The 16826-nt window shown below is 39.7% G+C and overlaps 1 protein-coding gene across 1 annotated transcript in view; it reads right to left on the bottom strand.

Moving 5' to 3' along the window:
* Positions 1-16826, bottom strand: part of SVIL (supervillin) — a gene marked incomplete at its 5' end in the record, with an annotated part of 73095 nt that overhangs the window by 49095 nt on the left and 7174 nt on the right. The window contains 6 exons of the mRNA XM_080340371.1: positions 318-1202; positions 3218-3301; positions 8045-8729; positions 9145-9296; positions 9446-9503; positions 15839-15930. Of these exons, the coding sequence (XP_080196497.1) occupies positions 318-1202; positions 3218-3301; positions 8045-8729; positions 9145-9296; positions 9446-9503; positions 15839-15930 (1956 nt within the window). The remainder of the gene's footprint in view (positions 1-317; positions 1203-3217; positions 3302-8044; positions 8730-9144; positions 9297-9445; positions 9504-15838; positions 15931-16826) is intronic.

Below are 16826 nucleotides of genomic sequence, written 5' to 3'. Positions count from 1 at the left end.
ATAGAAAGCATAAAGAAAATAAAATAGAAGAGAGAAGTAAAGCATAGATGTAAGCATCTCAACAATTCACTAGAGACCACTCTGCATGCTCCTCCAGTAACATGCGCAGACGTACACATTCCAGCCACCCCACATCACAACTTGCACTAGCGAGCAGAAGCACAGAAGCAGGATTCAAACCATCTCAGCCTCCAATGCACACTGGTGAGAGCTAAGCTGTGTGCTTTAATTGCCGAACACAACTGATGTTGAGTGTGTGTAATTTTTGCCAAGGACGTGCAAGTTTCACACGAAAATATGTCTGAAATGTCACCTACAGTTCCGTTTTCTTGTTGGCATTAGCAGTCTCCAGAAAGACATTACGGAGCTGGGCAACAGAGACTTTTGTGTCAACCGTGCCAATCTCACCGTTGGGTGCATTTTCTTCCATGCTCTCCTTACTTTTAAAACCTTCTGACTTAGTAGCCACAGTATAGTCAGACATTGAGCGAGTCAGGACTTTATGCTTTGCTGTCGACACTTTCCAAACAGGAGCTTTGCCCTTGGCCGGCTGTGATACAGACCCACTCTGTATGTACATAACAGCTTCACTCCTTTCTACGTTCTCAGGGGTCTTGAGCTGCTGCTCAGGAGCCTGCCTCTTGCTGCTCTCCAGCTCTCTCTGAACTTCGGAGTTAACTTTCAGCTTGCTTGCGAAAGAGGAACTCCCCACCGCGGTATCCAGGTCTCCTCCCCCGAAGAGGCCTTCATGGTTCTTCCCCTGCTTGCGGATCTCGGATGGCAAAATTGGTCTTCTGCCTTTGGAAGCCTGCTCGCCCTCCAAGGAATCTTCATCGGGCTTTGCTCCATAACCAAGTGCCTCTTTCTTTTCACTCTCTGATGTGGTGGCAGCTGACGATTTTGTCAAGAGGCTAACGGTGTCTGGGGGGAGGTGGTTGCCAACAGAGATGTTTGCTTGTTCTTCTGTTGCCATCAGCTGAGCTGTGTGAGCAATGCCAGCAGGCTGAATATAGCCATGTATTGGTTGGCGGACTGAACTGACGGGCTGATTTATAACCCTATCAAAGGCAGATGTTTCTGTCTGAAGAGGCATGTAGCGGGCTGGCACTGGATGGGATTTTCTCTGAGATACTGTGTCTGTGGCAAGTTCAGGGCTTCCACGAGCACTTTCCTCTTTCACCAGTTTTTCTCTAACTTTTACTCTTTAAGAAAGAAAAAGGATTAAACCTGTGAACAGCAATACCCAATCTGGGAAGGAACACAGTCACCTACTGTGGGTATAGACAGCAATATCATACTAAACTAAAAAGCAAAAGCACGAAAGAAAGCAAACTTATGATGCAACCCGTTCCTCCCTCGTGAATCTTAGCTGTAACATTGCTTAAAAACATTCAGCTGATTTACAGGCCCTGGAACATGCACGAATCCTGAGAAGGTAACTGAGCAAGCTCTGAAAACATACAGCTTGTTCCCATGAGGTCACAACTGTGTTCGTCAAACAGCACATACCAATAGTCTCAAACAAACAAGATGATCAAAACTGCTTTTTATACTATCAAAGTGTTGGGTTCAGCCTGAAATTGCAAATTCCACCAGCAATTGTGTATATAGTCAGATTTTCGAAGGTGTCTGAACACTGGGCAGCTCATGTCATATGAAGATGCTGTTGCAGTGGGGAAAGGCATGAAAAGACACGTTATCTCTATCTATCCTTTCAAATGTTTTGCCAGAGGCTTTTTTACTTGTGCTTTTGCGTATCATATAAGACATCTAAAATGTTACATGTACTGTAACCTGTTTCAGTAAATGAGAAAAAATAATGTTGAAGCCCAAAATGAAACTATGGTATGGCTGTTGCTCTTCAGAGGGCTTGCTGGGAAGAAGAGAATTAATTAAAAAAAAAAAAAGGGGAGGGGGACACAAAACAAAACAAAAACAGGCATTCTGTTTTAAAATGTTTTGTTACATACATGCAAAACTTACAGGAATGTTCCCCAAAGTTACCTTACTTCAGTGTATTTTCTAGAAACACATCTAGACCCATGTGACATCCATGCAAACCAGAGCTGTGTTCTACCTTTAGACAGCCCCGCTGAGGGCAGGCAGGCACAGCCCCAGGCAGCCTTTGCTCCAGGACTACAACTGCACATAAATCTGCAGCAGTTTTACAGCCACGCCGAGTGTTCCGACAGTTTACAGGGCAAGTGTTTGTAAACACTGCATACAGAACATTAAAAACCAAAGCTCTGTGCCTCCTTCCCTCCCAAATGGGTATAAACATTATTTTAATTCTGAGGAAGGAGAGAAACTCAAGCACAGTAGGAGACTCGCTCTTCATTTGAAAATAAGTAATCCAGCTCAAAGTATGTGCAATTCCAGGCTTGTTACCAACAGACTTTCTGGAGTTTACATTATTTTAAAAAGCGAGATTTAGAAAAAAAGGCAAATGAATATCCGAGAGAATAATTCAGGATATCCAAAATTTTCTGAAACACCAACCCTTCTAATACTTTGGTGTTTCTTCTCTCTGAGGACTGGTGCACTTAGCAGGGAAACTTCTCTAAGTTACTTAAGCACAGAAAGTGTGTTCAGTCTGAAAAAGCGATTCTTTAAACTACACGTACCAAGCATTCTCCAGAACATCCACATTGATGTTAGTACTGGGTTATAACAATTATTTTAATCAGGAACATGGAAAAGATTCTTCCTGCAATGCTTGTCATGGTGGTCTAGCTATATATGTTACCAAACCGGGAGAAATCAGCTGCTTGTAGCTCAGATCAAGATCTTGCTTTACTTAAAGATATATATATATATTTTTTTTTTTTTCCCCTCTTGTACCATCTCCTTTGGAATTCAAGGAATTAATTGTAGGGAATGCTAAGGTGGATGGTGTGAAAATCTGCTGGTTTGCAGAGTACAAAGTAGGATAAAATAAGAAATTATAAAAAACAGTGGAAGCCAGAATGAAAGTAGCTGTGGAAGAAGCTAAAGGCATTTGTATTTCTTCATGAAAATACTAGTTGGTCATAAATTATAATAAAAGCAGATGCGTCAGAAAAGCTTCAACAGCTGTTTATCCGCAAGAAACAACACTTCCTAACTTGCTGCTGTTAAAAGAAAATTAAAGGCAAGTGTTAAATGAAGACAGAGTAAAGGGAAAGAAAGGGGAGGTTTGTAGTCTGATTGTTAGCCACACAGCTACATTTTATGATACCTGGAGGGCCAGCTGATAAGTGAAGGTGTGTCCCCTTCTGAATCTTTCTGAAGAAACCATTCAGGTTTTGCTTTCCCTGCACTACTACAGAAAACAGAACTTCAGGTAACTTTTGAGATCTCAACACATGCTCCCATTGCTTCACCCAATCTTCCCTCCCCAACTCCCCTTTTGTTTTCTAATTACTCAATTACAAATGACTGTTCATGAAAATAAAAGTACAGCACATCAGTTAAATTGAAAGGTGATGAACTGTGAAACAAGCTATCATATTAATTCCATAAACATCTAAAGAGTGCTCTGAATGTTAAGTATTCTTCAAAGACAACTTCACCAAGTGTGCATTGTCCAGAATTTGAAGTGGAAGCAACTACTTTTTTTTTCTATTTGCAATTGCAGGGTTTATGTAAGGACACCTGGAAAAGTTGCTAAAAATGTTCCTTTAATTTGTAGTTTAAAGTGGTAAAGACCGCTGGGTCCAAAATAAAGTAGTAATATGAATTTAACAAAGTTAGAAATTCAGGTGGCTATAATCATACTTCCTAAGAAATTCTCAGGATCCTCTTGTATCCCTGTATCACAAAAGCTTCAGAAACGCAAACCCAGTTAGCTCAAATAAAACTTGCTGTGCCACTGTGTGACAGGGGAAAGGAAAAGCTCAAAAAACAAAGTAATCCCCCAATTTGATCTTGTTTTGACTTTATTCTATTTCCATTTTGGGGATGAAAGCATAAAAAGAAACAAGAGCACTGCAAACTTTTAAAAGCCCTGAAGGAAAAGGTATTTGCAGACCATCGATGTACAGTTTCTCAAATGTTTTCCTAATGCCTGCCTTCATCTACAGTCCCTCAGCAACAGTAGATCACATCAAATACTTTTAACCTTGCCAGCACAGACTGTCCAGCCACACCAACATCTACAACTGCCCCGGAGGTGACAAGCAGCCAGGTTGCTTTCCATTACCTACACGTACATCTGAGAGAGCTCTTCACATTGCAGTAGAGCTATTTGGGATGAAAATCCCCAATTAAGCTCCAGGTCATCTACTTCAATTTTTCTTAGCTAGTCTTCTAACAGAAATAGTTGAAAACAGTCAAATCAACAACTGCTCTTAAGATAACAGTGGATCTACTGCAAATAAGTTTAAATTTCAGAACTCACCTACAGTTGTCACCTTATCCAAATCAAGCTTAGAACAAAGTCAAACACCAACTGTTAAAACACCTTTTGTTTTTCCACATTTTGAATTCCTAAAGGAACTGACCAAATAGGAGCTAAAAACCTTTCACAAGAGCTGACACAGTAGCTGGAATTGCTTCGAAGCAAACTTCCTTCTCAGCTCTCAATGTGTACTTTGGCACATGTTTATAATGGGCATGGCCCAAATTGCAATTATTTGTACTTGATCATTCATCCTTTGAAGAGAGCAGTCAGAAGAATGCAAGCCATGTTTTGAATTTGAGTTAATCAGCTACTTCAGCATGCAAATGCAGACGATGTCAAATGATACCTTCACAGCACCTTGTTGTCCTCTCAGTGATGAATACTAGGATTAATTATTAAATCTTCTTAGTACTGAATGCACAAAGCTTTCATATGTATTCCAAAGCAAGCTGCATTTATTTTCCAATGTGAACTCAGCAAATTTAAATTTAACAAAAACGATTTTGCAACCTATCTAATGTGGAACTGACTTCAAGCCAGCAGCCACTTAAGCTGCATTAGCCCTTATATTGCTTGTGCAAATGCTTTTAGGAGACTACCACACAGTAACTTCAGACTGCATGGAAACAGGCAATGACTTCTTTACCATTCAGAAACAGGGACAAGAGTTTCAGAGAGGTTATTCTTAAATCTCTGAATGTCACAGTAGTGAGTACACACTGGAAGTTGTCAGGGATATTAAAATGAAGAACAGGTTCTTCACAACTTGGCCTTTAAAATACCACCTATTGCCTACAGACATATCCAAATGAGATCAAATCCTACATTTAAACTCTTTGCTGCTCTAAGAGCTATACCACATCTTGGTGGGTTCAAATGATTTCCTTCTCTAGGATCAGACAGTAATTGTGAAAAACCTGTCTTTGCACAAATACTGACCCAAACCTCATCCAGAAAGAATCTGAAATTCATGATAATGCAGCCAGCAATTTGTATTAAGTTATGACTTATTCCTGCTGCTTTTGCCCCAATCTCGTTTGTTAGTAAGGCACTACTGCAAAGCAGAGAAGTAACACAAATAGGATGGAGCTTACACTCTGGAACTGTCCTAACATCAGAACCCACCTGAAAATGGATCTTATCCATTTTATTATCTGGAAATGAACAGCAACTAAGTCTCAAAAAAAATGAAGACCTTGCAGAAGAGGTGTGTCTCCAGTGCTTGCCAAATACAGCTGATCCCTTACTGTTTCACATAGCATTAGATCCCATAGGGATATATAATTATCAACAAATGAAAAAGTATGCCCCTATTAAAACCAGTTTCCTTAAATATTTCACTTCTGCCCAAATTTTACACCATCTTCTATTATAAAAAAAAAAGTAGGTAGTGCCAGAAGTGGTGGCTTTAAAGAAACAGCTGGAATTTGTGAATGTTTGGTAATGCCTTCCGCCTGCTGAGTCTGAACTTGTAACTGGTTTACAGAGCTGCTTTAGAAAAAACACACATTTGCCAGCTACAAGGAGATTTGATTTCTCCACACGAAAGGCTAATCTGTGAATGAGCAGATTCAGGTGTCTCTCTATAGCCAGGATGTTGTTTCACCAGAGCAACTGCTTTGTGCAGTTCAGCTTCTCCTGAGTTGGAAGAGCCTAGAAGGAATTTCATAGTCCAGTGTTTCATTGGTTTCCTCTCACAGAAACAGGGACTGGGATTGCTTTATGAGAGTAAAGAAAATAAAAGTTGTTTTAGCACTGCAGCAGCCACATTCTTGGTTATATAGTTTGATGGGCTATTCTCTTTGCTTTCCTAAGGCTGAAAACTTCGTCCCTTCCTTCACCTCAAAAAAGAAGAAAACAACCTGCCAAAGGTTCATTGCTCCAATATCCCTTCCTATCAGTAATTGGATTAGTCAAGAGGTTTATCTCAAATTGACCATGTGAAGATAGGGGATAATATTTTGTAGCATTTGAGTTGAGACTGCTTCAGAGACAAGGATTTTGGAGCCTGGAATAAACCTAGTCCGCTCAAGGAGTTTCAGTACAACCCTGATCTCAGTTGTATGTATGACCCTGAGATGACTATTTTCCTTAATGTAGCAGCAGAATTGTAAGCTTAAAGCATAAGCTAAATATAATTTAGTACTTCCTACGTATGTCAACTTACTTTCCCCTCTGATGGCTTGTTTGAAATGACAATATTCCTTTAAACTTTTGGCTTAATTGGGAGAGTCCAATGGCAGCAAAAATAGCCAGGTAACCACACAAAAAAAGGTCGGCAGGATGAGAAGTCACCTGAATAATGGAAAGCTGTTAAAAAAATATTCAGGGGCAACTACTGGTTGTGTCCTATGCAACACAATGAAACAAAAAAGGTAACTAAGTACATTTGAGCAGTTCACAGGCACTGTAAATTTATGACTTAATTAATCCACCAGGTGGTTAACCTTTGACATGGAGGATTGGTTCCTCATTCAAACTTTAAGGTAGGTTTATGTGAGTTAATAAGAAAGGCCACAACAAATAAGAATCAAGTTTTGTGATTTTGATGGGAAGGATAAAGAAGTCCAGTCAAGGTAGCTTGTTTCTGAACCTACTGCGAAAAATACCAAAAAGTGTAAATGGTTCAGTTTATGACAGTTCATCTCAGGTTTTTAGAAACAGTCAGCACTGCTCAGCATGGTGAAGATGTGTTTATGAATAAGTTCACTTTACAATTTACATCATTTTCAGCTGTAACATTTTAACTTTTTACAGTTATTATTTTCCATTTATCCACCTACCTAGAAATTAAATAATCACACTTGGAGAAAAATCGGAGTTTAAAAAAAATTCTTAGTCATGTGTTGTTTTCAGTACCATAAAAGTTTGATGGTCTGGTTTTGCACTACAGTGTGAAATTACAATATGAAACTAGGGAAAGCTATTTTTTTTTCCTTCTGGAAGAATCTGGTTACCGTGTCTCTGGAGTAAATTTGTCAAAACTGAAATAATTCAGCACACCATGAGGGAGGCTACGTTTTCCAAATTCAGCACAAAATTTAAGCTCTCTCCTCTGCCCCTTCACACACATACCCTGATATTATCTGAAAGATTAACTATCACAGTTCAAACGGGTTTTTACCCTTTCACAGCAGGAAAATAAATGAACTATTATTTGAACTGACCCAAGATGCTTTTCAGCTTTTAACTCTGAGACTTGTTCTATTTTGGCAGAAGCTGTCATTAAGCTACCCAAATCTTTACTTGGAAGCCTGAACCCAAGCAATTACAGGATACAGAGGAAAAAAGTTAAAGGCTTGCTCTAACAAATTATGAAAAAAAAAGCAGATTTAGAACCATAACTGCTTCAATTTCTACTTTGTGTAAATATATTAACATCAGTTATTGCACTCCCTTCCCAAAGGGCCTAATTTTAGCATAAATTCTACAAATATGAAGTGCATCCAAGGGCATACCTAATCATAGAAATAGATACCCACTTCCCTGTATCAGAAACACACTGTGATTCAATAAACCAGATCAATTCAGCCTGAGACATCCAAAGCCACTAAATATATTCTTAAGGGTAATAAATACATTCTCACAAATACTGTAGACGCTGCTGCAGAAGGTGAATAAGGAATCTACTGTATAAAAAAAACAATTAAAATTCATGCTTACCTTTGTCTGATGTTACTATGCAAGGGCTGGTCATTCTGCAAATGGATTGGTGAGGCTGCCCGCTTCGGTGAAGAACGGGACTCTCTGCGGGTTTGCTTTGGTGATATTGGCACTTCATTATGGGAGGAAGATTCTCGTCCAGAAAGTGAAAGGGAGACAGAACTATCCAAGGCTGCTGAAGGGTCAGAAACCTGTCTAATGGCACTGTTGTCATCTGCTTTTCTATCACTCTTTTCAATTGAAAGGTCTTCTTTACCTGGAACACCATCTTTTTCATGGCTGGAGTACTCTTTGGATTCAGAAAGCACACTCTTTGACTCCTTTGTCTCAGTCCTGGACAAATACAGAGAGCCACAGTCCTTGTTCTCATCGTCTTGCCTTTCACTTTTCACTCCCTTTCTTTCCACACTGTCGGGGTCTTTCCTTGCCCGTGTATATCTGGATGAGTAGTCAGAATCCAAATCAGAATCAAGAGATAATCCGTATTTTTCTGCCAGCTGGCGCCGCCTCTCTGCCTTGTACCTAGCTATTCTTTCTGCTTTTGACTCTAGTTCCTGGACATCCATGTTTCCTGTATTATACAAAGACTCTGTATTACCTCCTGTGATTTCTGCTCGGTATCTGGATGATCTGGGTTGTTTTTCTACAGAAGAATCTGAAGTTTCCTCCTCTTCATTTGATCTTCCTGTCAAAAGTACAAGTATGAGCAAGTCCATCCCCAAAACCAAAGGACCCTACCCAGCATTTGCATCCAATGAACTAAAAGCTTCCCATTTTCTTACAAAACAAAGTGTACTAGGGACTGTACACTTACCATACATTACATTTTTGTACTTCTGTCTCCAAAAGCACATACAAATGATTAAGAAATGTGTATAAGTTATAATTTGTTAAGAATCGTTATCAAATTATTGTTCTTCTAGAACAATATGCATAATCAACCTTTTCCAAATACAACAACTAGAGAATTTAAAAGGTAAGTCAAAAAAACCTTGACCACAGCTTTTCTATAAAAGTCCTCTCCATGTACTGCACAAATGATAGGCCAGTAAACACAAAGTAATGCAGCAGTGCAAGGTTGACTGATACATACTACTTACCTAAGTGGGGACTGTATGGATCAGTTGCACGCATATATCTCGGTGTATCTTCCTCTAGTAAACGGTGTGTGACCGATCCAGGACAGTTTTGGAGAAGCATAGGTTGTGCATCATTTTCAATTCCCTCTAAGCGTCTGGCTATTCTCTCTTTTCTGGGAGAAAAAAAGAAAAAAAAGAAAAAAAAAGGTGAAAAATGTGAAATCGAGCATCTTTGAAGATTAGAGGGGAGAGTTTCTAAGAGGAGGTAACAAAACAACCTGTGTGTTTTGTTTTACAGGCCAAAGACTTTTTTTATTTTTACCTTTTCATTTCCAAAAAATCTTGGTTGTTTGGTTCAAACAGTTTTCTTAATTCTGAAACTGAGACAACAAAAGATTATACAGTTTATAAGCCACTAAGTTTCAGAAACTCACAGAAACTTGCTAAAGTGCTTTAGAATAAGAAAGAACAGTCAAAGAGGTTTAAATCAGCTTTTTTTTTCAGGAAACAAGCATTTCCCTCTTGTTTTCCTAGTTTATTAAGCTTGTGTTGTCAAAAGTGCACTAGGCACATGGGTGTACACACCAAGGAGCCCTCCCCTCCAGGTACTTCCAGTCTAACTTAGAATCCACTCTGCATCCCAGCAGTTTCCAAGATCTCATATAAACTGGGCAAAACTGCATTTTGATTAGGTGAGGTCAAGCTTACACACCATAATAATCTGTTTCAAAAGCAGATAGTACAGAATTACTGCTTACATTGCTTACCAGGTCTAAAGAGAAACATTTCTTACTTTCCCCCTCTCCCTTCCATTAAGAAAATCCCAAGAATCCTAGTGACTTATGATTGGAGTGAAAATTACTGTATGCCCTCATGATATTCCTGCATGGTTAATCACTTTCTACTTCACTAGTTTTCCCTTGTAGTTTTAATTGGACATACTTTTCTTCTCTCCCTCTGAATTGTTTGGTGGTGGCATCTGCTAGCAGACATCAGTCAGTCCACAAAATAGTAGTGAACTAACAGGAGGCATGACAGATTAAGTAATCCCTATATATACACATATGTACACAGTTATCAGTGTTATTTGCAAACCACACTAGAGCAGCGACTGCTACATAAACAAGTGTGGTGTGACTTCTTACCGCCAGGAAGAGAACCCATCCAGGCTGTCAAAGGACGCAGCAGACAGGAGGGAATGTGTGTGTGTGCTAACACTAGCACCCCCTGCACCTCCTCTGTATCATTCCTTGGCAAAGATGTGGTGCAAAAAGCTGTGTGCACCTATTCTGATGCAGCATACCTCTGGTGTTCTGATCCTATTGACCCAGGGATCAACAGTTAAAGCAAGCTACAATCTACAGCCTGCTAAATCAGCCCTTAATTGCCATTAGAAACAGCTGATGAGTCAGGGGTGTCTACGAGACACTGTTCCACATCACTGCAGAAGTAAATCTATCAACCTTTTCCCTACCAGACTTTATCACTCTACTTACAAGGCAGACATTATTGAAACACTACCCTTTCAAAAGTCAGATTCACCTTCTCCTTCTCTCCCTTTCCTCTACTGCAAGAACATACATGCATAGCTAAGTCAGGTTTTCAGCTTATCTGACACATACCCAGGAAGTTTGCTGTAGCCAGTACCAGTGCTTGTACCTCAGATACAGAGAGACACTACTGACATTGGCTGTCACATCAGCCTTATGTGCTGAAATGCCACTAGGACTTCAGGTAAAATGTCTTGGATCAGTAGGAATGAATGTATGAATTGTGACTACTCAGAGAAGCAAATGAACGAGGTATGAATACAGTGTCTGATGACGGCCTACTGAGAATGAGCAATGAACAGGGGAAAGAAATCAACTTGGCCACTCTCCAAAACATCTCCTTTAGTCTACATTTTTACAGAGACTCAAGCTATCTGCTTCAATTTCTCAAGCCAATTTAGCTCGGATTGTGATCATGCCATGAAAAAAAAAAAAAAAAAAAAAAAAAATCGAATAATACACATCTGATTCAACTAGCAATCCAGAGTAGCTAAATATACAGCTACTTAACAGTGCTAACTCAAGGGACACCTCATTCATGCGTCGCTCCAGCATCTGCAGCAAAGCAGATGGAAGCCTATGCTGTTGACCAGGTTGACCTCTGGAGATGGGTGGGAACTGGACCTGGGCAATGCAAAATTTGCATCCCCAACCAACACCAAAGCAGAGATGAGCCATTATGTCTTGGTTTTATAGACTTTTCTCTCAGTACATGAGCAGTTCCTGCTGCTGTCCTGTCTACTCAAGCTGTGCTAACAGTGGAACTCTATTAAACAGAGAACATATCCATATGAAACCAGCCTTCGTCTCACAGTCACACCAAAGGAAATGATTTCTCATAAATAGTTCGCTCTCACCTCTGCCAAATCTACTTCTGTTTAAGTTTGTTCCCTCTGACTTTTACAGATTTCTGTTCCATCTGTTGGCTATACATACATAAAATGGTCAAAACAAACCCCATAATTGTTCTGCCACTTCAGACAAGTCAAAGGCCTCCACAGTTCACACTTAATAAAACCACATTCCATCCAAATCCTGATCATTTTTCTTCCCTAGTCACCAATTTATACAGTCCCTAAAACCATCATTGGAGAACAGGTCTTTTACACAGCTCTAAAGCATAGCTTCACATACTAAAGTTGTCTTTTTATTTCTTGCCCCCAAAAAAGGAAACTTGACTATAAGTCATCTGCATACAAGAAATGTGGAACATCCAAAGAACTCCCAGCAGCTCAACACCCTCATGCTACGTGTTAGCTGAAGTTCCAGAGATTCTACTACTGCTTCGCAGTCCTAAAAAGAGCACTGGTCTCATGAAGCATCTCTCCAACACCTTCCCAAACAAGATGGGACGAAAATAGCATGGGACTACTCTATGCTGCCTTACACTTTTTCCACACTTGAGATTCCAGACAGTAATTTCAGCTAGGTTGGCCAACACCTGGAGAGGTTTTTGTGGAAGTAGTTTCAGCAGTATTCTTCCTCTGGGGAGGCAGGGAAAAGAAGTACAAAAAAGAGAAAAAAAAGAAAAGATAAAATGCAGGAAGTCTTCTCCTCTAGTGATTGCTTTTTGCTAAATAAAGTATTTGATGCCAAAACATGAAACCCAGTTGGAGAAATTTCACTCCCAAGGACACTGGTTGGACCTTGCAAGCTTGGGTGATCAGTTTTATCTTCTTCAGTTTGCAACTTGAATAAGTTTGTGCTGATTTCCCATCTGTTCATGGGGTGTTTTTCCACATGACCATCAGAAACTACACCATTTCAAAGACACCCACACCAGCATTAAAGAATAACAACACTTCTACCTAAAAGGTAGCACAGAGATCTGATTCAGCACACAGGAAGAGACTAAGAAGCTTAAAATAATTAATTTCACAGTAAAAGCTCCTTATCTAAGTTACTTCATGCCAACACACTTTGTAAGCACTGTGTTGGTCAGTAAAGGGAAACAGGAAGAACAATCACAGTTCAGGAACAGCCCTAAACTTCAAGGCTTTATTTTAGGATGTTGAGCAGGATGCCATGGTAGGATACCCTCTAAGGCAGACTGTCAGGAGACACATTAATTTTGGTAACTGTAGACCTTCTGAGCAGCATTTACTTTATAATACCAGCATTTAGTAAAAGCAGTATTTTTCCATGTCTTGTCCCAGAATAAAAAAATTAAAAGTACATTCAGAGTGCGTCTTATAAAAATGTTCAAAAAACCCATTAAGGTGAAAAATTTCTTATAGAATTCGGAAATCTTTCAGAAACATTTGTTACAGAATATGAACATTTTTGCTGAAAGCACTCTTTGATAACAGCAGAGGACTAAACGTGAGAATAAAGTTGCAGACATGTGACAGAAGTTTTATTTTTAAAATACAGAAGCTGTAAAAACTAAATCAAGCCTTCCAAAAGTCCTCAGCAGAGAGTGAGCACACACATCTGCAAAACCTGAGCAGACACTGATCAAAGGCTTACCTGCCAGAGGATTAACTTCTCAGAGACAGTAAATAACCATTGCAATGCAGGTATACACATTTTCATTTTGAGGAAAATTTAACACAACAGTGAAGCCTACCAGCCTGATCCCTACCTCCTCTCCTCAGCTGCAAAGATGATGGTCTACAAACCAGGTTGGAGAAGCATTTATCTTCTGTTTATGCTAACAGAGGCATACTAACATGTTCAATGCTTAACTGCAGGAAGCAGTTGCAAACTGGCTTAAGGAGAGAAGCCAGAGAGTGGTAGTCAATGGAGCGGAGTCTAGTTGGAGGCCAGTATCTAGTGGAGTGCCTCAGGGGTCAGTACTGGGGCCAATATTATTCAATATATTCATTAACGATTTAGACGAGGGAATAGAGTGCACTATCAGCAAGTTTGCTGATGACACTAAGCTGGGAGGAGTGGCTGACACGCCAGAAGGCTGTGCTGCCATCCAGAGACCTGGACAGGCTGGAGAGTTGGGCAGGGAATAACCTAATGAAATTTAACAAGGGAAAGGGTAGAGACCTGCATCTGGGCAGGAACAACTCCAGGTTCCAGTATAGGTTGGGAAATTACATATTAGAGAGCAGTGTAGGGGAAAGGGACCTGGGAGTCCTGGTGGACAACAGGATGACCATGAGCCAGCACTGTGCCCTTGTGGCCAGGAAGGCCAATGGCATCCTGGGGTGTATTACAAGGGGGGTGGTTAGTAGATAGAGAGAGGTCCTCCTTCCCCTCTACTCTGCCCTGGTGAGACCACATCTGGAATATTGTGTCCAGTTCTGGGCCCCTCAGTTCCAGAAGGACAGGGAACTGCTGGAGAGGGTCCAGCGTAGGGCAACAAAGATGATTAAGGGAGTTGAGCACCTCCCTTATGAAGAAAGGCTGAGGGAGCTGGGTCTCTTTAGTTTGGAGAAGAGGAGACTGAGGGGTGGCCTTATTAATGTTTATAAATATATACAGGGTGAGTGCCCTTTGAGAATGGAGCCAGGCTCTTCTCGGTGGCAAACAATGATAGGACAAGGGGTAATGGGATCAAGCTGGAACACAAGAGGTTCCACTTAAATTTGAGAAAAAACTTCTTTTCAGTGAAGGTGACAGAACATTGGAACAGGCTGCCCAGGGGGGTTGTGGAGTCTCCTTCTCTGGAGACATTCAAAACCCGCCTGGACATGTTCCTGTGCGACCTCACCTAGGCGTTCCTGCTCCAGCAGGGGGATTGGACTAGATGATCTTTTGAGGTCACTTCCAATCCCAAACATACTGTGATACTGTGAAGCAGCATGTGAGACTTCAGATAGACTCTTTGAACCTCAGCTCAGTCAGTATCAGTTGAAAATTAAATATATTCCTTCAATTTTCCAACATGTGCAAATCTGGATCAAAAGCAGGCCCTAGATGGGACGAATAATCTGAATTTTCAGAAAGTGTTTTGCCTCAAGTAGTCCCCTCAGAATGTAACCATCAGCTCTCACTGCTAACTTTTTCTTAAGTCTGATATACACCAAATCTGATGCTTTTATTATGAGATATAATAATAATAATAATAATAATAATAATAATAATAATAATAATTTATTAGAAAGTAGAAACTGAGTTCACTGAGAAGCAACATACAAAGAAGGTTTCTCAGTTGAAGAGTCTCACAATTAATTTGTTGGCTAGCATGACTGTAAGGCTAAGTATATGGAATAATGAGGGTCCATGTGTTCTTGCTGACTAGTGCTCTCAGGAAGTCTGTAATGCATAACTGTATATCACTCTATTGCATCACTGTGTCAATGAAGTCTCTTTCTGAATGTCTGTAATGACTACATTATAAAAGCAAGCACATCACTTATATATCACTTAAATGTTATGCTGAGAAGAAGTGCTCCTTTCTGAAGGAACTCTGCAACAAATGACATTAAAAGAACAAACCAGTTCCTTTATGTTGGGATTAGTGCATCTAGCCTTGCAGTATTTCTGAAAAGGGTAAAAATAACATCAGAAGACACACACAGTTTTAATCAAAGTTCTGAGATCCAAAACATCCCTGAATGAAGGGATGCCAGTTACATGTAGTTCTTCAGTCAAATGTCACCCTTGTCATCCTGGACAAGAACTATTTCAAAGCAGATTGTCATTTCCTCTAAATAATTCAAGAGAATTAATTCTTGCCTCCACCTCAACTGTGTTAAAAGACAAAGATGGAACTGCTGTTTCCTCCATAAATTAATCAGACTAAGACAGAAGTTCTAAAGAAATAATCCCCAACCTGATACGTAATGCAGGTCCTTTAGTATGCAAGACTAAAATTCAGTGTGTAGTCAGTTGGTCATGGAAGCACACTGATTATACCAACTACTGAAGGGGACTGGTCTGTGATTATCAGCCAAGTTAATACCTTTGACTTCAGTATTAATCTAACTGTACAAAAACTCTTCTCTGAAGTTTTGAGTTTCAACTACTTCTTAACCTATCGAAAACTAGGTAAACAAAGCTGAAGCAGGGACGCAACAAGGCCTTGTAAAAGAGCACTGTGGTTCGTCCTCTCTTCCATCCCCTATGTGTGCTTCACAGGGAAAAGAAAACTCATTTACAAAATATCTCTGCCTATGTGATTTTAACTGTGCCTTGCAGTTGCACAGACTAAACTTCACATGCTGTTAAATTACCACTTGTGTTCATAACATGTCCCCCTTACCTACCTTTTGGAAGTACTGCTAAGAGATTAGCATCGATATCCTTTGTGCTATTTGCAAGTTCTTCTTTATCTTCAAATGAGAACTCCTTCTGAAAACTGAAAGCAACATCTGGTTTACAGAACTGTGGATGTTTCTGCTACAAATCAAATAAAGCCAAGATGTAACCAATTTATTGCAAGATAGTCAAACAGAGATACCAAAGAAAATATTTTCCAGAAGAATGAAATAAGAAATAACCCCAAGAAATTCACAAAGCCAAACCTAACATAATTTGAAACTTGTTTAGAACTGACTGTGACACATTTTTGCATTAAATTACTGACCAGAGACTGTCTTCAAAATGCTTCACTAGCAATTACATTTGAAATAACCCGTATCAAACAGTTCTCCATAAATATTAAAACATATTTCATCAAATGCAGTACTGTATTGTACACACCACCTAGAAGCTTTCTGGATGACTGCTCTGTTGTTACTGCACTGAGCTCTGGATCTTATGTGGCTTATAAAATAATACGGTGATACAAGCAGCAGATCATCTAGTTTTATACCTTGTCTTTTCAAAACGGCAAAAATGCCCATTTAGATGAGACAAAATATTTCTTCAAATATACTCATTAAATATACAAATTTTAACTGTAAAATGTAGATGTCATAATGGTTTAAAGTAGATACTGTCTACAGAGACTTTTTGGAGGAAGATTATTATCTTGTAGGTATACAAAGTGAGATTTTTCTCTCCAGAGATTAAATACTGAGAGACAACTACTCTTTTCTGTCATTACAACTTCTAAACTATCCAAGTCAGGCATAAGAAAACTTAAACTAGTCTTAAAACCTTCAGTAAACTGTGTAGACAGGTGTAACAGATACAAATCTCCACAGTGATCCTAGGGTCTTCATTTGGCCATGGTAGTGCCATGATTGCAATAAGACAAATTGCACAGCCTTGCTCTTGGAAAATCCTTCCTTAGGACAATTTCTAATTGGC

The sequence above is a fragment of the Nesoenas mayeri genome, assembly GCF_963082525.1.
Source record: "Nesoenas mayeri genome assembly, chromosome: 2".
Classification (NCBI taxonomy): domain Eukaryota; kingdom Metazoa; phylum Chordata; class Aves; order Columbiformes; family Columbidae; genus Nesoenas; species Nesoenas mayeri.
Note: the sequence above shows the minus strand (reverse complement) of the source record. Positions and strands in the feature narration are given on the sequence as shown.